At 41.1% G+C, this 23,497-nt stretch overlaps 1 protein-coding gene across 1 annotated transcript in view; it reads right to left on the bottom strand.

The window, feature by feature from the left end:
* SPMIP2 (sperm microtubule inner protein 2) overlaps positions 1 to 20,488 on the bottom strand; it is a 123,181-nt gene extending 102,693 nt beyond the window's left edge. Inside the window, exon 1 of the mRNA XM_020901446.2 lies at positions 20,302 to 20,488. Within this exon, the coding sequence (XP_020757105.2) occupies positions 20,302 to 20,365 (64 nt within the window). The 5' untranslated portion in view covers positions 20,366 to 20,488. The remainder of the gene's footprint in view (positions 1 to 20,301) is intronic.
* Positions 20,489 to 23,497: the final 3,009 nt, after the last annotated feature.

Below are 23,497 nucleotides of genomic sequence, written 5' to 3'. Positions count from 1 at the left end.
CCTTTTCCTTTTTTGTTAGGGAGACTTTCTAGATTGTCATCTTTCCTGTTTCATTTTCCCACTTTTTCTCTGGTAACCCCTTGTAGTTGCAACCTAGCTACTTCATGCTTGCTTGTCAAGTTAAAAAGACTAGAGTGGGGAATCCTGCTGGGCTCTCAATTTCTCATTTTTACAAGAGAAATTACCCCCCACCCCCACAAGAAGATGCTGGGTGAGCAGCAGCTGGGCCGTCGGTAAAAAGAGAGGGATAAATGCATTGCCTTTGAACTTGTATGATTCCCTCCTGTGGCTGCCTGCAATGCATATGCAGTACCTTAATTTTCCGTTTTCACTAAAAAGCAAATCTCTCCCCTCCAAAGAAGCATGAACAGATATAACCACCTCCCTGGAAAGGTTTGAGGTGTTGGGTGAGCAGAGTGTAGGGTGAAGGGAGCAGTTGGAAACTCTTTGTCTGAAATCTATTTCTGATGCCGGTCTCAGCAGTGTTCAATTAGAGATCGCAGAAACCACAGAGAAAGGAGAGGTAAAGACATTTTGGAAAAGAAAGAGATAGGCGACACCTCAGAGGACTCCTGTGCTTTCCACCAACATACATCTACTCCTGGCAAAGTGAGCACAGACAGGACGTCCCTGGTGGTTCAGCGGTTAAGAATCTGCCCTGTAATATAGGGGACATGGGTTCAACCTGTGGTCAGGAATCTCAGATCCCACATGCTCTGGGGTCCCCATGCCACAACTAGAGAGTCTGTGTGCCACAACTAAGATCCTGCATGCTGCAACTAAGACCCAATGCAGTCAAATAAATAAGTACTTCTTAAAAAAAGTTGAGCACAGAGAAGAAACTGATGTGTTCCCTCTGCCTTGTCCTTTTATGCTGAGATAATTACTGACCCCACTTAGGGGTTTCAGAGGTATGCAGAATGACTCTCTAGATATAGAATGATTGGTCTAATGTGTATGTTAGTGCCGGAATAATATAATAAAGGAAAATGCCAGACTGTACACTTCTTAAGGACTTGTCAGTTCATCAGTAGCTTCTCGCCTTCCTTCCAGAAATGTTTTTGAAACTGTGCCCTACATTAGGCTGACCTGGGTGCTAAGGCCATGTCCTGTCTCCTTATCCTCTGAAGCTGGAACCATAAAGAAGGTGAGTCCCAGGAGTCCTGGTCCCCCAGCTCCACAGGAGAGACTCTGCCTGTGATACAGCCACCATGTGTGGCCAGGAAAGTGACTCAGATGCTGAAGACAAGCAGCACATCAGAGGAAATGGTCAAGTCAATGTAGGTTTGAAAATGGTGAACAGAGAGTCTTGGGGCAGTAAGACACAGGGAGGCGAGATGGAACGAGCGAGGGGTGAGCACAGGAATTTGTCGTGAAAATCCAGGATGCTGGCTACTGCATCCAGGTCCTCTTCAGGGATGCACCTCTCCACTTAAAGTAGGCTTTCCTGTTACAGGATAAACTGGAACCCACAAGGATCAGCTGAACCCCAGTGGGTCTCTCACAGCCTCCAAGCCTCCAGATTGGAGGCTAAACACCACCTGGCCCAGGAGTCAGTGAAAATGAAGGAGGCATGGAAGGTGAGCCAAGACCAGTGGCCACAGCAGCACCTGGTGGCCCAGACATATTGTCGACGGCTTTTCTTCTGTCTTCTGATCTCACACTAAACAGCTTCCTGATTAAAACTGTGGAGAAGGAAGTTCTGGGAAATGTAGTTCCAGTGTGACAAGGCACAAACCCAGCTTGTTTAGGTTGTGACAAGCTCAGAATAGCTAATGGATTATGCTGTCCTTCTTGTTTGCACTTTATGACTTGAAAATGTGAAAATGTTAGCCCCTCAGTCATGCGTGACTGCTTGTGACCCCATGGACTATAGCCCAGGCTCCTCTGTCCATGGAATTCTCCAGGCAAGAATACTGGAGCGGGTTGCCATTTCCTTCTCCAGGGGATCTTCCCAACCCAGGGATTGAACCCAGGTCTCCTGTACTGAAGACAGATTCGTTACCATCTCAGCCACTAGGGAAACCCTTACATGACTTACCTAACCCTAATGTTAGGTAGGACATTCCTATTGCTGATAGAGACTGGTCAAATACACGGACAACTGATCATTGAGAGCAAGGGGGAAAAAAAGCCCAAACTATTTTTTTTAAAAAGACCTTATTATTTTTTGCCTCTAAGCAAGTGTCTATGGTTTTTCCAGTAGTTATGTATGGATGTGAGAGCTGGACCACAAAGAAGGCTGAGCGCCAAAGAATTTATGCTTTTCAACTGTGGTGCTGGGGAACATGCTTGAGAGTCCCTTGGACTGCAAGGAGATCAAACCAGTCAATCCTAAAGGCAATCAATCTTGAATATTCATTGGAAGGACTGATGCTGAAGCTTAAGTTCCAATACTTTGGTCACCTGACGCGAAGAGCCAACGCATTGGAAAAGACTGATGCTGGGAAAGATTGAAGGCAGGAGGAGAAGAGGATTACAGAGGACGAGACTGTTGGATGGCATCACCGACTCAGTGAACATGAGTTTGAACATGCTCCTGGAGATGGTGAAGGACAGGGAAGCCTTGTGTGCTGCAGCCCATGGAGTCACAAAATGTCAGACACAAACTGAGCCATTGAACAACAAGCAAGTGTGATAGCCCAGAATGTTGGTCTTGCCCCTTTGTAAAATTTGAGGCCACCTTGGGTCACTGGAAACAATTTAGGATAGAGTCAGGATCTTCTGCTTGTGTTTATGATGAACTCATTAGATGATCTGGTACAAGTGGTCTATTTTATTTTATGTTTTTCTCTCAACAGTATCTTTGCAGTGTAAAAGTTTTAAAATTTCCAAAGTCCAACACAGTAGTGTTTTCTCTCATGGGTTGTGCTTTTGGTGTCATGTCTAACAATCCTCTTTTCCTATATTTTCATAAACAACTTTTTAAAAACTTATTTTTTTATTGAAGTACAGTTGATTTACAGTATCATGTTAGTTTCAGGTGTACAACACAGCAATTCAGATACATACATATATTCTTTTACAGGTTCTTTTCCCTTATAGATTATTATAAAAGATTGAGTATAAAGATTGATTAGTAGGTCCCTGTGCTAAACAGTATGTCCTTCTTGGTTATTCAGTTTATATATAGTCACGTGTACATGTTATCCCAACCTCCTAATTTATCCCTCTCCCCATGTTCCCTATAAAGAAAAATGTGGTATACATATATATGAAGTGAAATTCGCTCAGTCGTGTCCAACTCTTTTTGACCCCATGGACTATACAGTCCATGGAATTTTCCAGGCCAGAATACTGGAGTGGGTAGCCTTTCCCTTCTCCAGTGGATCTTCCTGACCCAGGAATCGGACCGAGGTCTCAGGCAGATTCTTTACCAATTGAGCTATCAGGGAAGCCAATATATATATATGTACATATATATAAAATGGAATATTAGTCATAAGGAATGAAATAATGCAGGAACATGGATGGACCTGAGATTTTCATACTAAGTGAAGTCAGATAAAGACAAATCTTATGATACCACTTATATGTGGGATCTGAAAAAAAAGATTCAGTTCAACTTATTAACAAAACAGAAATAGGACCACAGACACGGAAAACATGTGGTCTTTAGCTAAGAGAAACAGCAGCCCCAGGTGAGACAGAGGCAGAGGCCAGTGCACACACAGGTCTGGAACTGAGCGAGATGTCCTCAGAGCAGGGGGTGCATCTACCTACTGAGCTCTGTGGCAGAGCCTGGTCCTCTTCATCTTCCTCTGAGCGCCAGGGAGGAAGGCAGTAGTGCCCACACAGGAAGGAACTCTGGCTTGGTGCCCTGACAGCACCAACACTTCCCCACCCTGCTTTGTGCAAAATTCGGATAATGACTTCTATCCACATCTACAAGTAAATGTGTTGGGTTGAGCAGGCTGGCCAGGATGGGGCAGAAGCTCAGGGACAGAGCTAGGGTGACCCACTCATCCAGTTTTAGCACTGAAATTTCCAGTGTCCCAGGAAACCCTTCCTCCAGGGTAAACTGGGGCCACTGGTCATCCTCAGACTAGGCACGTATGGCTGGAACAAGGTCTCAGCCTGGACCAGAGGACAGACCAAAGCCAGAGTGCAGAGGACATGTCAAGGAGGGGACGCCAGTCACCTGGCTGTTGGATCTGCCGGCTGGGGTGGGGCTACCGTAAGTCAGGCCTGTAATGGAGCTCAAGTGCAAAGCTCTAGTCAAGATTCCTTAAATCAGTAGGACTTTGACAAATGTAAACAAAGACCAGCTAAGGTTTGTGATGATCTCTGTGCAACTTTTGTTTTGTTCTTCATTCTTCCTCCATCTCTTTGTAACTACAGAAGAGAAGATGAGCGAGATGGGGAGGATAAGATATAGCAGTCATTAGACGAAGGTGGGAGTTGATAGAAGGCCCCATGTCTGTGATGCCTTAGGATGAACAGACAACAAGAAGAACCATCATGGCAGAAGTTGTCTTTGGAGCCGCCTTATATTCAAGTCACTTTTATTTTCTCAATTGCATCTGGTCAAGATGTGAGAAAATAGGTATTCCCGAGCTTAGACCCTCTGCCTTTGTGCCAGGTAGGGTGGGGGTCTTTCCCATTCCATTTGTCTTTCACCTACTCTATTCCACTTACTGCGAACTCTGAACTGTCTACTTAAACACATGGTCCTAATTTTTCATACAATCTCAGCCTTTGGCCACAATCTCAGCCTCAAATGTCTGTTTCAACTCCCAAACATTTTAGCTAAGACATCCTGCTTTTTTTTTTTAGGTGATTCCCAGTGATGAAGTGAGTGTTTATAGATATAGTTTTTGTCTGTTATATCATCAGACAAAAATGACTAGACAGATTCCCACCCAAATTTGGAGATCATTTTTGAGAGATAGTCCAGCTTAATATCATGGCTGAATCTTCCAAAGCCATCCTCCAAGGCCGCATGACTTAAGTTGAAGAAAGCCAAATAAAGGTGCTCAAACCCCAAATCACAGAGGCAGAGGATTTCAATCTCCTGCATTGATTGTGGAAAAGCTGCTTCCTCCAAGCCCTCTAGTTGGCGTGGGAGTTGCAGTGGGAACTGTTTATTTAACAGTGATTGATGGGATTCTTGACCAATATATAACGCAGTGTAAATAACTTCCTACTTTATAGTCCTCATGTCAGAAATCCATACAATCAGATGGTCTTTCCACAACACTTCCCCTACGACAGGGTTGGGGATTTACTGCAAGTTCTCATTCAGTCTGTTCTGAGTAAGTATGATCCAAGGTCAGTGATAAGCTATAACTTGGGTGGGGGTAGGGGGGTCATTTCAAGGAGGTCTGTGCATGCGTGCTAAGTCGCTTCAGTCGCGTCCGACTCTGTGACTATGGAGGTAGCCTACTGGGCTTCTCTGTCAATGGGATTCTACAGACAAGAATACTGGAGTGGGTTGCCAGGCCCTCCTTCAGGGTATCTTCCAGACTCAGGCATCAAACCCGCATCTCTTAGGTCTCCTGCACTGGCAGGATTCTTTACCATTGGCACCATCTGGGAAGCCCCTCAAGGAAGTCTAAGACATTGGAATTGAGAAAAAAAAAATCCCTGTGACCTGGAACTGAAAACCTTATTTTTTAATCCCTGCAAACAAGAGGATTTGACAGTCCTCAGGTCATTTCCACTGTGAAAGCATGTGTGTGAGCAGTGTGAATCCAGGCATCCACTCGCCCTCTAGGAGGTCCCCAGAGGGAGTATGGTCCAGTGGTGGGACCCATGTCCTAAGTGGCTGCACAATCCCCAGGAAAGGAAATGAATGAGATCTACCATGTCAGTTCTGAGGATTGTCAAATCAGAGGCGTGTGCTTTTAAACATCTTTACTTAGCCCACCTGACTAGCATGTCTACTTTTTTCTGCTTCCACATTGTGAAAAGAAGGTGGCTACTTAGCTTGTGAATTGAAGTTTGAAAGAGTCTGGAAATCTGTAAAAGAAAGAGATGTGGGTGGTATTGTTTCCTTGCTATAAACAATTTAGCTGACCTGATTGCCATTAGCATTTATTCACTAATCTTAACATCAGATAGCTTTGTTTGAATGTTTTGACTACTTAGATTCCTAATTATCCTGTTATCATGGCCATAATCCATTGGGCTGAAAGACATATTTCATTTTATATCATCATTTACAGAATGAAATAACATACAATAATTTGAACTATATAAATGTTCCCATCTTAAAAAAAAATTGAGCCTTTAAATTACACTTAGAAACCTTTATATTTAAAAAATATGCGTGTGAGAATAGATACATGGATACATATAACTGGGGCTTCCCAAGTGATTTGGTAAAGAATTCTCCTGCCAGTGCAAGAGACTTGGATTCGATCCCTGGGTTGGGAAGATCCTCTGGAAGAGGACATGACAACCCACTCTGGTATTCTTGCCTGGAGAATCTCATGGACAGAGGAGTCTGGTGGGCTACAGTCCAAAGGGTTGCAAAGAGTCGGACAAAACTGAAGCAACTTAGCATGCATGCATATGTATAACTGATTCACTTTACTATACACCTGAAACCAACACAACATTGCAAATTAACTATAATTTTTTAAATTTACATTTAATTAGAGGATAATTGTCTTACAATGTTCTGGTGATTTCTGCCGCACAGCAGCATGAATCAGCTGTATGTATACATATATCCCCTCCCTCTTGAATATTGCTCCCACTCTCCCCAATCCCACCCCTCTAGGTCATCACAGATCACCGAACTGAGCCCCCTAGGCCATACATCAGCTTCCCACTAGCTGTCTATTTTACACATGATAGTGTATATATGTCAATGCTACTCTCTCAGTTCACCCCACCCTTTCTTTCCCCCTCTGTCCACAAGTCCGTTCACTATGTCTGCATCTTTATTCCTGCCCTACAAATAGGTTCATCAGTACTATTTTTCCAGATTCCATATATATGTGCGTTAATATACAATATTTGTTTTTCTGTTTCTGACCTATTTCACTCTGTATGAGAGGTTTAGTTACATCTACCTCACTACCACTGACTCAAATTCATTCTTTTTCATGACTAATATTCCATTATATATATGTACCACAACTTCTTTATTCATTCATCTATTGATGGACATGGAACATCTAGGTTGCTTCTGTGTCCTGCTGTTGCTGCTGCTGCTAAATTGCTTCAGTCGTGTCCGACTCTGTGCGACCCCATAGACGGCAGCCCACCAGGCTCCTCTGTCCCTGGGATTCTCCAGGCAAGAACACTGGAGTGGGTTGCCATTTCCTTCTCCAATGCATGAAAGTGAAGAGTGAAAGTGAAGTCGCTCAGTCGTGTCTGACTCTTCGCGACCCCATGGACTGCAGCCCACCAGGCTCCTCCGTCCATGGGATTTTCCAGGCAAGAGGACTGGAGTGGGGCGCCATTGCCTTCTCGGGCTTCTGTGCCCTAGCTATTGTAAATAGTACTGCAGTGAACATTATTGTTTTTAGTTGGTAAGTCGTGTCTGACTTTCGCGACTCCATGGACTGTAGCCCACCAGGCTCCTCTGTCCATGGAATTTCTCCAGGCAAGAATACTGGAGTGGGTTGCCATATCTTTCTCCAAGGGATCTTCCCCACCCAGGGATGGGAACCATATCTTTAGCATTGCAGGTGGATTCTTTACCGCTGAGTCACCACAGTGAACATTGGGCTAAAACAAATTTTTTAATTCAAAAAAGACAAAAACCAAAGGTTGTGAGCTAAGACTTCTGTTCTGACTAGAGGCCAGTTAGACCTCCAGCCTTGGAGGAACTGTGACCTTCCAGGGGCAGAGGAGGAATAGTTCCTGCTGCCCAAGGGGCTATGTGTCCCACAAAGTGTCACATGACCCCCTGTGTCAGAGTCTCTCCATGTGCTTGTTCGAGGGCAGGTTCCAACTCCCCAGAAAAACTAACCCAGAATTTGGGGCTTTCTGCATTCATAAATGTCTCGACAAGTGGTTCTTCTACACATCACATTACAAGAACAAGTGCCCTAACTCTGGAACTGGTTAGTTCTGAGTCCCCTGCAGGGAGGTCTTACTATTGCTCATGGAAAGTGGATGTGGCTCCCATTTCCAGGCTCACCACATCTCCTGTTCCTCAGGGGCCCCCGACCTCCCCCAACTGTGTGCCAATGAGTGTTCATCGTTGGCTAGTAAACCTGGGAGGTGCTGCACTCATCCGACCCACGTGGGGTTCCTGGCTCTGCCTCCGGTCCCCGCACCTCCATTCCCAGGCAGGTCCCTTGACCAACAAGAATGAGGCTTGGAAATAAACCCGAGCCACTTTTCCTCCTCCAGAAGCTTTCCTCAGGCTCCCAAGTCCTCATCAGGGAAGGTCAGTCCTGCTCAGCCCCGGCTTGGAAATGGGGTGCTGGGGCTCCTTGCCAGGTCTGTGCAGCTCAACCCCGGATACAGAACTTCCTCCTCTCAAATGACTGCCTTGCCTGCAATTCTATAGTTTCCAGAAATTCTTTCCTTATTTTAGAAAGTGCTGCCTCAGAGAAATGATTTGACCACTGTAAGTGTTCGAGGTCACTTTCAGACCGCTGCTATTCTTAAAGTGAAAGTGCAGTCCCTCAGTCGTGTCTGACTCTTTGCGACCCCATGGACTGCAGCCTGCCAAGTTCCGCTGTCTGGGGGGATTCTCCAGGCAAGAACACTGGAGTGGTTTGCCATTTCCTTCTCCAGAAGCACCATTATTCTTAAAGGAGTGGGTAACCTTCTACCTGTCTGGGACTCTTCCCTGGGGTGTAATTTTGTTAAAGATGATATCTGTGGGTACTTTCCTGGCGGCACAGTGGATAAGAATCCGCATGCCAATGCAGGGGATATGGGTTTGATCCCTGATCCAGAAGGTTCCACGAGCCTTGGAGCAACTAAGCCCATACACCTAGAGCCTGTACTTCACAACAAGAGAGGCCACTGCAATGAGAAGCCCCAGCACTGCCAAGAAGAGAAGCCCCTGCTCGCCGCACATGGAGAAAGCCTGAGCAAAGCAATGAAGACCCAGTGCAACCAAATATAAATAAGTTAAATAAATAAATAAATGAGTCACTAAAAAACATGATACCTGTAGTCAAAAGGGCCTTTTAGTAGGAGCTGTGAAAGGTTCTACCTTTTCTGAGATAACTGCTAGCAACTGGGGCTAGTAACATAGCAGGCACTTCACCCCTGATCACCTGCTGAGAAGCACAAATCGCTAGCATCTGCCACAGCGGGAGAGGAGGAAAAAGGGGAGGGAAGCCAGACTCAAGGGAGACAGACAAAGAGAGCCCCCAAGGCGACCTTTCCATCCTTCCCGATCACAAAATGATGGGTCGTTTTCCTAACCAAGATGACGGGAATTCAGGCGGTAAACCTGAAGAATTCCAAAATCTGCTATTCTATATTATGCAACATTGTAAATCAATGATACTCCAGTAAAATTAATTAAGTAGTTAATTTTTTAAAAACCTGCCATTCTCCCACAACATTGTTGTAATGCAACTTGCTTTCCTGGTATTATTTAGATCAGGTTTATAGGAAGATACAAAAGGTCAATAGTTAGCAGCTTAAAAATGTATGTGTGCGTGAGCTCTAAGTATTATTATACGGATTATTATACGGACAGTGGTTAAGTACTCTGTGTACATTAACTCACTTAAAACTCCTAGCAGCCCTATGAAGTAGATACTAATATTGCTGTTTTACAGATGATGTAAACGAGGCACAGAGAGATAAACACCCAGTCCAAGGTCACAACAGTGACTGGAGGGGGCAGAAGAGTTCAGGTCCTCGCTGCTCAAGGTGTGGTCCCGTGATCAGCAGCTTGGGCGTCTCCTGAGAGCTTAGTAGAAATGCAGGCTCTCAAGCCTGGAATCAGAAATGTACATTTTAACAAGGCTTCCCAGGTGATTCACAATGCACATTGAAGTTTAAAAACCATGAGTTTAGATATTCTTGGATTTTTTTCTCTCTGTGCCCATTAAAAATTCACTTATGGCTTAAGACTTTAAGAAATAATGTGTACTTGGCTGATTTAGCGTAAAAAATAGGATTCTAAGATGATTTTTGAGTCCTCTCCAAGATCTTCTGAAGAAAATGAATAGCATACATTATTTTTTAAGTCCAAAAAGTTATTGAATTCTTATTATTTCAGGCATTCTCATTTCATTAAATCATCATAGAGTATGTCATGAAATAGATACTGTGCTGAGTTTAGCTGCTCAGTCATGTCAGACTCTGTGTGACCCTATGGCCTGTAGCCCACCAGACTCCTCTGTAGATGGGGATTCTCTGGGCAAGGATAGTGGAGTGGGTTGCCATGCCCTCCTCCAGGGGGTCTTCCCAACCCAGGGATAGAACTCAGGTTTCCCGCATTGCAGGCAGATTCTTTACTGTCTCAGCCTCCAGAGAAGCCCAGGAATACTGGAGTGGGTAGCCCATCCCTTCTCCAGGGGACTTCCTGACCTGAAATAGTTACTACTAGCCTCAAATTACAGACGAGAAGACTGTGGGCAGAAGAGTTAAGAAGAAAAGACAATGTAAGGACGGTGAGAGAGAATTTGCAAATGATGCAACCAACAGTATACAAACTGTTCACATAGCTCAATATCAAAAAATAAAATAAAGAACCCAATCAAAGAATGGACAGAAGACCTAAATAGACATTTCTCTGAAGAAGATACACAGACGGCCAACAAGCATATGAATAGATGCTCAACAACACTAATTATTAGAGAAATGCAAATCAAATCTATGGCCATCATCAAAATATTTACAAACAATAAAAGATGACAAGAGTGTGGAGAGAAGGGCACCCTCCTATACTGTCGGAGGGAATGTAAATCGGTACGGCCACTATGGAGAACAGTATGGAGTTTCCTTAAAAAACTAAAAATAGAGCTACCATATGATCCAGCAATACCACTCCTGGGAATATGTCTGGAAACGATAGAACCTCTAATTCAAAAAGTACTTGCACCCCAGTGCTCATTGCAGCACTATTTACAATAGCCAAGACATGGAAACATCCTAAATGTCCATCAATAGAGGAATAGACAAAGAAGACGTGGTACATATTTACAATGAAATACTACTCAGCCATAAGAAGAATGAAATAATGCCATTTGCAGCAACATGAATGGATCTAGAGATTACTGTACTAAGTGAAGCAAGTCAAAGGCAAATCATATGCTATCACTTATATGTGAAATCTAAAAAAATTATACAAATGACGTTATTTACAAAACAGACTCACCGATGTAGAAAGCAAATATGGTTACCAAAGGTGAGAGGAGTGGAGGAAGGGATAAATTAGGAGGTTAGGATTAACATATATACATGCCTATATATAAAATAGGCTTCCCTGGTGGCTCAGTGGTAAAGAATCCACCTGCCAATGCAGGAGACATGGGTTTGATCTCCGGGTTGAGAAGATACTCAGGAGAAGGAAATGGGAACCTATTCCAGTATTCTTGCACTGGAAATCCCATGGACAGAGAAGCCTGGCAGGCTACAGTCCATGGAGTTACACAAGAGTCGGACACAACTTAGTGACTAAACAACAATATATATAAAATAGATAACCTATAATGACCTACTGTATAGCTCAGGGAGCTATACGCAATATTCTGTAATAACCTATATGGGAAAAGAATCTGAAAAGGAAGGTATATGTATGTATAACTCAATCCCTTTGCTCTACAACTGAAACTAATGCACCATTATAAATCAATTATACTCCAATAAAAAGAATGAAAGAAAAAAGGTTAGGAGGAGCGAGGACATGACAGCTCCATTGACAGCTCTGCTTCTTGAAAGGAGCTCCTCATGTTGATTTCTTAGCAGGTGGCACAGTGAACCAGCCACTAATCTTTGACAAAATAGTTACTTTTTTCAAAGCCTGTCTCCAAAACACAAAACATTTTTTACTTAATCCTGAGCACATTTCTCCATAGTGATATTAATGTAACCTAAGAGAGTATCAACCTTGGAAAATTAAGTCGAAGCCCAGAAAGGCAAATCAGCTCTTCTCCTTTAGTTCATACCATAAAGTTGTATATTGTCTAAAAAACAAAACAAAAAACTAGAGTATGAGACAAAGCTTGTCCTTAGAAGTCTTCTTCTAAGGGCTTGGTTTAGATGTTTTTCAGAGTGATGCCAGCAACTGATTTTTTTTTTTCTGGAAGTCACATCGGTGATGATTCACCTGGCCAATTATTTAAGGTAGGATTTATTTGAAACTGCTGTCACTTGTAGATAAATTTTGATTCAGGCAAATCACATGCTACAATTACAGAATAAAATGCAGATTAGCCAACAAAATGTGTCAGGCCCATTAAAATGTGTAAGCTTTATCATGAATTAGTTTTTTACAATGTGACATGTTTGCTTCCTGAATTACAATGATGAGACTTAAGTTGAATTTCCAGGACGACTGTTTGGTTCTTTCTTCTAATAGGAAACCACTGGCAGTTTTGTATGAAGTCATTTTCTATTTTTAAAACAACTGCATTTGAGACATAACTATGAGTGTGACAGTTTCACAGGGCAAAAAGCTAGATGAATAAATGGGTCTGAAACCCAGGCTAATGGAGCGAGCTTTTCAAAAATCACATACACATTTATGTACTTCTTTCACCACTTATAGCTTCATTCATCATGTTTTTTGGCCATTTCCTAGAGAGTATTTCCAATTCTAATGTATTTCTAACAAAAGTACCATGGTGGAATTCTGCAATATTCCTGGTTTACATGTACAGATTTTCTAGTAGATCTCTGATGGCCGAATAAATACATTAATATATTTACTTAGTAATCTGGAATAACTTGGGCTTCCCAGGTGGCTCAGTGGTAAAGAATCCACCTGCCAATGCAGGAGATGCAAGAGACATGGGTTCGACCCCTGGGTCAGGAAGATCTCTCGGAGACGGGAATGCCAACTCAATCCAGTATTCTTGCCTGGGAAATTCCACAAATGGAGGAGCCTGGTGGACTACAGTCCATGGGATCACAAAGAATCAGACACAACTGAGCATGCACGCACCCTCCTGGATATAACGTACATCATTCATCATACAAACAAGAAGCAGGCCTAGGTTGTCATCCTTCTGATCAAGACTATGTGACCTTGAGCAGGTGATTGAGTTCTCTGAACCTCAGTATTCTCATCTGAAAAATGATAGGTTAAATTAGATTATCTTTTATGGGGCCTTTTTAATTTAATATTCCATAGGAATTATTCCATCAGTCTCTCAATTTGGACCGAGTAGAAACTTATTTTAAAAATCTTAATAAAAAATGTACCTTTTAAAATGTAATTTTATAACATCAAAGCAGCATGGGACCTGGAATTGAGTAAACAAATAGTATCATTTGTTTGCAAACAGATGTAAAAATACATAACCATGCTCTAACATACTTTAAAATCACTTCAGAATTTTGTTTATGATATTAGTTTTCATAGTAAGGCCATTTTAATGCCAAAATAACACTAACTATAAAATCTCTTCACTGTGTAATAAAACTTAGCAAATTGATAATAAAACTTACATGAAAGAATAAACCGGCAAATAAAATGTTTCAAAAATACAGACAGTAAAAGTACTCCCCATCAAATTAAACTCACATTTATCAAAAACATATGGATTCTAAACATAAAAACGATGTTTGACTTTGGGGGAATTGGTTGGGAAACAATATAAAGGAACATTTTAGGATGGCGAAAATATTCATGTTCTTTATCTAACAAGTAAGTGCGTTGGTGTGTTCACTTTGTAAAATGTTATCTAGCTGGACACTAGGTGAATGTATTTACTCAAGTATATGTTTCATATCAACTTTTAAAAAAAGTTTTAAAAGTTGGACCTCCTGACACTTTTTTCCACAAGAATCTCTATCCTTTTATTAGTTGCAGAATAAATAAAATCTAAGATCCATCTATCATATAGGAGGCAATTTATTCTCTAATTATGCCAGTCAAAAGAAAGGAGTAGGACACAAAACCTAAAAAAGCACAGGAAGCAGTTTGTGAAGCATCCCACGAGGTAATGGTCTTCCATCCCCACCTCGTCTATGTGACTCCTCAAGGCCTTTGGAATTGGGTTTCTGTCTCCATTTTATGTCACACTACATTCTCAGGACATCTGTGGTGAATATTTAGATTAAAGAGGAGAATGGGACAACCTATGATGTTCTAACAAGAACAGCAGATTATACGTATCTAGAAGACAAAAAAACATCTTATTTTTGTTCATTTTTGTATCCTCCGAAGCTCATGGCCAACTTTTCAGTATTCAAAGAGGATTCAATTTCTATTTGTTACATTCAATTTCAAATATATATGATAAAAATTTAGAATCAAAAATATTTTTTAAAGGGAAAAATATTAAAATTGGGCCAAAAAAGAAAATGTAATGAGTCAGCAAATTAGTTCGTTAGTGGCAGTACACTAAGTAAATGCACATGAATCATCTCACAGAATAATGGAGTCTCACTGGAGATGAAAGAGATTGAAATTAAAACAATCATAGCTATCAATAAATATGAGGAGTGTTACAGCAAAAAGGGAAAATTTGATTTTAAAATTAAATTGAAAGTGAAAGTGTTAGTCGTGTAGTGTGTCTGACTCTTTGCCATCCCATGGACTATAGCCTGCAGGGCTCCTCTGTTCAGGGAATTCTCCAAGCGAGAATACTGGAATGGGTTGCCACTCCCTTCTTCGTGTGATCTTCGTGACCCAGGGATCAAACCTGGGTCTCCTGCATTGCAGGCAGATTCTTTATCATCGGAGCCACTAGGGAAGCCCCCAAATTAAATTCAGTTCAGTTCAGTCGCTCAGTCGTGTCCAACTCTCTGCGACCCCATGAATCGCAGCACACCAGGCCTCCCTGTCTATAACCAGCTCCCAGAGTTTATCCAAACTCATGTCCAACGAGTCAGTGATGCCATCCAGCCATCTCATCCTCTGTCATCCCCTTCTCCTCCTGCCCCCAATCCCTCCCAGCATCAGGGGCTTTTCCAATAAGTCAACTCTTTGCATGAGGTGGCCAAAGTATTGGAGTTTCAGCTTCAGCATCAGTCCTTCCAATGAACACCCAAGACTGATCTCCTTTAGGATGGACTGGTTGGATCTCCTTGCAGTCCAAGGGACTCTCAGGAGTCTTCTCCAACACCACAGTTCAAAAGCATCAATTCTTCAGCGCTCAGCTTTTTTCGCAGTCCAACCCTCACATCCATACGTGACCACTGGAAAAATCATAGCATTGGCTAGACAGACCTTTGTTGGCAAAGTAATGTCTCTGCTTTTTAATATGCTATCTAGATTAAATTAGGCTTTAGTAAAAACTATATAAACCTCTTAAAAGTGCTCTGAAATCATCCTCAAAATTTCTGCAAAACTTCTCAGCTATTGTCTCATCCTCTGATAATCCACTTAGTTTTTCCTCACATTATCAGAATTCAGCATAAATTTTAAAATGATTTCTCATGTTATTTGATTGCTTTTTCATTAATTATTAATAGTGACAAAATATTTTACATGTTTTTATTGCAACTATACAATATTTGATATAGAGTATGCAGCACATCAACTTTTTATTTGCCTAACCAGAGTTCGTACCCACTTACACCAATATCTTTACAAGAACATGAGCTTCTCATTGAGATCAGTTCCAAATTCAGAAAGAAGAGAACTAAGTCCCAACAACTTAGAAAGGTCCTAAGTGATGGGTCTTGGAGAAATTGAAATTGTAATGTCTGCTCTGTGTATGATGTGTTGACCACAGCAGCATTCAAGCAACAAGCTTGCCCAAAGAGTTGGACCTCAAGAGCCGGATTCCAATTTTGGAAAACACAGAGGACAGAGGAACACATTAAATGACATGACACCAGGCAAATTCAGAATGTTGGGTATTTCTTCTGGATGACCGACCCAGTCTTTGCAACAGGAAAAGAAAGAAGACTATACCAGCTTATTGTTGCTGTTGTTCAGTCGCCAAGTCATGTCTGAATTGCAGCATACCCAGGCCTCTCTGTCCTTCACCTTCTCCCAGAGTTCACCCAAGTTCATGTCCATTGAATTGGTGATGCCATCAAACCATCTCATCCTTGGCTGCCCTCTTCTCCTTTTGCCTTCAATCTTTCCCAGCATCAGGGTCTTTTCCAATGAATCGGCTCTTCAGATCAGGTGGCCAAAGTACTGGAGCTTCAGCTTCAGCATCAATCCTTCCAATGAGTGAGTATTCAGGGTTGATTTCCCTTAGGATTGACTGGTTTGATCTGCTTGCTATTCAAGGGACTCTCAAGATTCTTATCCAGCATCACAGTTTGAAAACATCAATTCCTCAGCATTCAGCTTTCATTATGGTCCAACTCTCACATCCATACAAGACTACTGGAAAGACCATAGCTTTGACTATATGGACCTGTCTTTGCTTTTCAATATGCTATCTAGGTTTGTCATAGCCTTTCTTCCAAAAAGCAACCATCTTCTAATTTTATGGCTGCAGTCACCATCCACAGTGATTCTGGAGCCCAAGAAGAGAAAGTCTGTCACTGCTTCCACCTGTACCAGCTTATAGGACATCAAAGGAAAGAACACAACCAAATGCAATGTGTGGACCTAATTCAGATCCATATTTTTGCAAACAACTGTAAAAATGCATTTTAAAGGCAATGAGGGAAATATTACCATGGACTAGTAATTACATGTTGTTAGAGAACAGTTTTATATTTTGCCAGATGTGATAATGACAATGTGGTTATGTAAGAATATGTTCATTTGGGAGGGGGAGTGATGCACAGTGAAATATGTGGGGCTTCCCATGTGGCTCAGTGGTAAAGAATCCCCCTGCCAATGCAGGAGGGATAGGAGACTCAAGTTCTATCCCTGGGTCGGGAAGATCCCCTGGAGAAGGAAATGGCCACTCACTCCAGTATTCTTGCCTGGAAAATCCCATAGACAGAGAAGCCTGTCCATGGGGTCTCAAAGAGTCAGACACGACTGAGCAACTTAGCATGCATGCTTGTGAAATATGAAGGATATAATAGAATGTCTGAAATTCACTTTAAAATATTTTAGCAAATTAAAAAAAAAACTACAGGATCAAATGTGGGAAGTTTTTGATAAATTGTTGAATATGAGTGGCAGGTAAGTGGGATATGTTCTAAAATATTCATAACAAAAATTTTAAATGTTATAGTCAAATAGATTGATAAAAAACTCCCCATTATCAAAAATAAATAACAGTGAATTTTTAAAACTATTTGCAGACTTTAAATACAAATATATTGTTCATAATATTTTATACAATTCTCTGAAGTCTCTGGCCTCAATAAGTTTGTATCTTTCACCACCTAATTCCACTCACTGTTAATATACCATGAGAAAATAACAGAGAAGGAAAAATACCCAAAAGTATTCATGCAGCCTTAATTATAACAGAGGTAATTTGGAATTTAAATATAAAATATAGGAGAACATGAAGTGAATTATTATGCATCAACATAATGTAAAACCTGAAGCCTATCAAAAGTGATAAGAATTTGAGCTATGTAAATACATGAAACCAAGTATACACTGACATAGATTATAAGAAATTCATGGTTGCAAGTGACAGAAAACCCAACCCAGGCTGGCTTAAGGAGAAAAGGAAATCAATTGGCTGATGGAAATGAAAAGTTTAAAAGACACAAAAATCACTGTGAAATGAATTATAGACAAATGAAAACATAAAATAGGAAAAAATTTTAGAAGAAAATAAGGACAAAAATCTAGGAGACTCTGGATGTGGTGATGCATTTTTAGATATAATATCAAAAGCATCATGAAAGAAAAATCAATTAAAACTAAATTAAAGATGTTAAATATTAAAGTGGTTTATTAAATTAAATATTGAAGTTGTTTATTAAAACTAAAACTTGTGCTCTGCTCTATCAAAGACTATGTTAAGAAAATGAAAAGACAAGCCACAAACCAGGAGAAAATATTTGCAGAACATTTATCTGATAAAAGACTTGTCTCTAAAATACATGCAGAACTGTTCAAACTCAACAGTAAGAAAATAAACAATTATTTTATAATAGGCAAACATTATGAACAGACATCACATCAAAGAAAATATTCAGATGGCAAATAAGTATATGATCATTGGCCATTATGGAATTATGAATTAAAACAGCAGTGAGACGTAACTACATCTGGTAAGAATGGCTAAAGGTGAGAACAGAAAGATAACCAAACGCTGACATGGGTGCCAAGTAACAGGGACTCTCACTTAATTGCAAGCGAGATCGCAAAACGGTACAGCTGCTATGCAAGACCATTTGGCAGTTGCTTTTCTGATTTGTTACTGTTGTTGGAGTATAGTTGCTTTACAATATTGTGGTGGTTTCTGCTGCTCAAGGCAGTGAATCAGCCACATGGAAACATATATCCCCTCCCTCCTGACCCTCCCTCCCACTAACGCACACCCCACCCTCTAGGTCATCTCAGAGCACAGAGCTGAGTTCCCTGCTCTATTCAGAGCTTCCCGCTAGTTAGTTAGTTTTTACACATGGTAGTGTATATGTGTCAATCTTTCTCTCCCAGTTCGTCTCACTTCCCCCTTCCTGCCCTGTGCCTACACATTGTCTTCTCTGTGTGCATCTCTATTCCCGCCCTGCCAACAGCTCATCTGTACCATCTTTCCAGATTCTACTCATATGCATTAAGATACGATATTTGTTTTTCTCTTTCTGACTTATTTCAACTTGGCAGTTTCTTACAAAGCTAAACAGAGTCTCACCATATGATCCAGCAATCACACTGCTGAGTATGTACCAAATTGATCTGAAAACATATCCATGCAAAAGTCTCATAGAAGTTTTTTTTTTTCTTCCAGAATTGCCAAGATGATTAGGTCAAAAAATTGTGATACAACCCTACAATGGAAGGCTATTCAGTTATAAAAATAAGTGAACACTCCAGCCATGAAAAGACATGGAGGAAATTTCAATGCACATTGACAAGTAAATGAAGCCAATCTAAAAAGGCTACCCACTGTATGATTCCAGCTCTATGATATCCAGGAAAAGGCAAAACTTTAGAGAGAGAAAAAGAATCAGTGGCTGCCAGGAACTCAGTGAGGGAAAAGGGGGGATGTGTAGGTGAAGCACAGGGACAATTAAAGGGTTGAAAAGTACTGTCATGATGGGTACGTGACCTTACGAAGTTGTCAAAACCTGAAGACTTAGCACAGAGAGCAAAGCTTGGTGTACGCAAATTTAAAAAATCATTTAGGAGTCTGGAGGATTTTAGAATAGAATCTAGACAGTGACAGGAGAATAACTGTATTACAAGTATATAAACTAGTCTCACTGGAGGGAGTGGGTGAAAGGAGCTGACCTTTGGTAACTTTGACCTTAAGTAACTTTGGAAATGAGCAGAGCCCTGAGCCCAAAGGCAAAAGGAAGGTAAGGAACATTGTACTCTAGCTGACCAAGTTTCTTCTCCTGAAGTACTGGTTAGCAATTCTGATACTTGTATACACATACATATGGCTTCTCCAGTGGCTTAGATGGTAAAGAATCTGCCTGCAATGCGGGAGACCCCGTGGAAATTAAACAGTTAAATAAATGGGTGGCAAAGAGTAGGAGCCAAGCTTCTCATGATTGCAGTGAGAATTTACAGATAAGCAAGGGATATGCTTAAAAATAGGCTTGTAATTTTAAAACATAAAGGAAATAAGATAAAATTGTGACATTTCTTGCACAAATCACAATTAGTCATAGTCTATTTAACTACATTTAAAAAACTGAAGTATAGTTTATTTACAATGTTTCATTAGTTTGAGGTACACAGCAAAGTGATTCCATTATACATATACATAATTCCACACAGACATACCATCCAAATCATTTAAAGCAAGTTGAAGGGACAAAATGCCAGCCGACATTTTACTAAGCTTAAATCTTGCTCAAATTTTTATCAATCAAATATGTCAAATTTATAAAAATACAAGAAACTTAAATCAGTAATAATGAAAATATGATCACTACTATAATTTGTATTAACATCAAAGCAGCCCCAGTTACACAAAACATAAACAGTATGATATGAAAAAATTCCTAAATTAGTGAGAACAGGACATCACAAACCTATTCAAGGCAACTCAGCCCAGGCTGAGTGCATAAGAGCAGCAGAATCATGTAGAATAAGTGTGTGTGGTTCTTTCCTCCTCAAGTCCATTATCATTTGAGTATCATATAGGTGAGCGATTAAGGAAGCTTCAGTCTCCTTGTGAAAGATAAAGAAAAGCCCTTTACCTGTGAACACCATCTGCTTCCCCACTGTGGCTGATACTGGTTTTCGAAAGGTCACACACGCCATGGCCAAGGTTGGAGCTGTGCTACTGATTTTCTTTCCCAACTTCCTCAGTCCAATTTATCTGCACCAGAAAGAGCAAAGACACTGCTATATCTCCTTTCCCTGTCTGTGACCTGAACTAGGTGGTTGCTAAGGACTCATTATGACAGGAAGGCAGAGTGTTCCTTCTGACACTGTTCAGTATTCCAGCCCCCAGGAATAGACACACAGCCGCAGCATCCCCAGGAATGGTGCCCAAACATCTCATTCCCTTATCTGTCAACATCAAGTCAAGAACAGACCTGTTAGCGTACTAGAAATAGAGCAGCCTTATGGCACCCATGACCTGGCAGACTCAATCAACACCATCTTTCAAAACAGCCTCAAAAAATGTGCAGAAGGGTGTTATCACAAAACCAAACAAAAAAATCACAAACTTGTGGTTAAAAGCTTTTGAGGAAACCTAGCTAGATAAAATACAAATAAAAACTATATTAATAAATGAATAAAATAATTGCTTATATATTTCCCCCATATTCCAGTACTTCCTTAAACACAATCTATGCCTCAGTCACATAGTCTACTTGTGGTTGCCATCATGTAAGATGCTCTTTCATTCTTCTGAGCCTTTACCCATTCATTTGTTCTTCCTGTAACATTCCTCTGGGTATATTTCTTGTCCCCTGTGAGGTGGAGCCCACGTCTCCTCTCCCAGGAGAAGGTCTGCAGGCACAGCTGACCACTGGTTCCTTCATGTCCCTTTAACTTCTATGGCATCTTTTTTATACCTACCTGTTAAACTCCTTCCACTTTGCTTCATTTGTCTATTTTCTCTGCTTCCTACTAGAATCCAACTCCCAGTTCTGGGGAAAAGCGTCTTTGTTCATATTTCAATTTCCAGAGACTACTATCCAATAGACACTTAAGAAATGTTTGTGGGATGAATAAATCACCAGCTAATTCTAGCCTTCCTGGAAATATAATATTGACCATTTGATAATCCATGGAATATAAACTCTAATGGCAATTTTGAATTCAATCTTAAATATACAGCATGTATTCTTTACTGAAAATGTAATGCCTTTTGTTTGAGAGAAATTACGCTAAGAACACTCTATGTGAACTATAGAGAGGGTTGCTAGTCGGCTAGCAAAGGGATGTGCCCCCAGGTCTCCCTTCAAGTGTATCCTTTAGGGCTTCCCCGGTGGCTCAGTGATAAAGAATGTACCTGCCAATGTAGGAGACATGGGTTCGATCCCTAATCCGGGAAGATCCCACAAGCTGCGCAGCAATTAAGCTCATGTGCCACAACTGTTGAGCCAGTGCTCCATAGCCCAGGAGCTGCTGCAACTTCTCAGCCCATGTGCTACAACTATTGAAGTCAGTGCAATGAGAAGCCCACACACCACAACTAGAGAAAATCCTGCACAGCAACGAAGACCCAGCACAGCCAAAAACAAACAAATAAATAAATTTTTAAAGGGGCTGCTTTAGTTGCGGGGAGCTGGTCTCTGTCAGAAGCCAAGCCCTCCCTGGGCAGCATGGTCAGAAGACTCAGTGAGATGAGGGGATAAAGTCATATGTTTCCACCTGTCATGGGATCATTTTTCACGGTGAGCCAAGGCTTTGTTGAGCCCTTACCACAGTTCAGCTTCTTCCTCTGCCCAATCCTGCTTCAGCTTCTTTCTGTCCACAGGTATAGATCTCAAATAACCATCTTGTCCACCACCAGCTTCCAAAGAGCATGACCAGAGCATGACCAGACCGCATAGATGTGTAACAGAAAAGAAAGACCTGACTCCAAATTGGATCTGTTCCTTTAGCTCTAACCCTTGTGTTCTGTTGCCTGTACTGTCTTGCAGGCTCTGACCTTTGTGAAAGAATGTAGCCTCTCGCCTAAAATATAGCCCATTCTCAAGATTCTGATCTTTAAAAGTGTGACAGTCTTCCATCCATATAGAGATTAAAAGTTTCAGAACAGAGAATGACATTTGTCTTGTTGGAGGTTTATAGGAACATTGGGACCTGATATACCTGGACAATTGCAAGAACAAAGGATTCTAGCACCAAGAAGTTTGCAACCAGTCACAACCTCTCCCCTTTAGTATAAAAGTAGCCTGAATTCTATCTCAACTAAGATGGTTCTTTGGGACATGAGTCCACCATCTTCCCCGTCTGCTGGCTTCCTGAATAAAATCACTATTCCTTGCTCTAGCACCTTGACTTAGATTCATTAGCCTGTTGTGCAGTGAGTAGGAGCATCTTGGTCTCAGTAACAGATGCACATGCACAAGTGTGTTATACAGGAGGGCTTTTCATTTTAACAACTCAATCCTTTAACTAGAAGCTATTCTATTTCTGCAGAACAGGCAAGTCAAGTCAGTCTTTTTCGCTACTAGTCTTTGATCTGTTTGGCATGGCACTCTTAACCTCTGCAGTCGCAGAGGCTTTTCTACTCTTCTTGAGGTTAGCCAGTTCTTGTTACTATAATCAAGGGCTATCTAACACCAGCTGAAAGCTTTTCTCTGAAAATTCCCTATTTGTATCCTTGGAACTACCACTTTCCAAGACAATCAAGTTTGAAACCTCCTAGGGGAAGAGAGGAGCCCACCCATTCAGCTTTCTCACTCTGGTTTTCGGTTTTTATGATGGTGAAAGAGAAGGGAAGGAGGAACCTGAATGAGGAAAAGTAATTCTTTAGTAAAATACACTTTTGTCCAATGACCTCCGGTTAACCTTCCCTGGAAATTCAGGCTTCCACTTTGCCTTAGAGACTGTTACAAACTTTACAGTCTGCTGTGGGCTTAAGGTCAGCAATTCTGCTGGCAAAAAGCTGGAGGGAAAGAAAAATAGAGGAGAGTTATGAGTTTTTCTCTGGGAGGCTATTTCACCAACTCAATACTTATTTTGGTTCATTTGTTGTATTTTGTTAGTGATTGAGTCGCTTTGCTGTACATCAGAAACTTAACACAATATTGTAAATCAACTTTATTTCCGTTAAAAAGCAAAGGAAAAAATAATTAAAAATTTAATAATTAAATGAAATATTTACATGGTTCCAAGACAAAATCCCTAAAATAAAGGATATTTAGAGAAGTCTAGCTTTTATTCTTGCCATCTACGTCTTGATACCTCTTTTTCCTTAAAGGAAAACTT

This window comes from Odocoileus virginianus, chromosome 12 (genome assembly GCF_023699985.2).
Source record: "Odocoileus virginianus isolate 20LAN1187 ecotype Illinois chromosome 12, Ovbor_1.2, whole genome shotgun sequence".
Classification (NCBI taxonomy): domain Eukaryota; kingdom Metazoa; phylum Chordata; class Mammalia; order Artiodactyla; family Cervidae; genus Odocoileus; species Odocoileus virginianus.
This window is presented reverse-complemented; position numbering and strand designations above follow the sequence as displayed.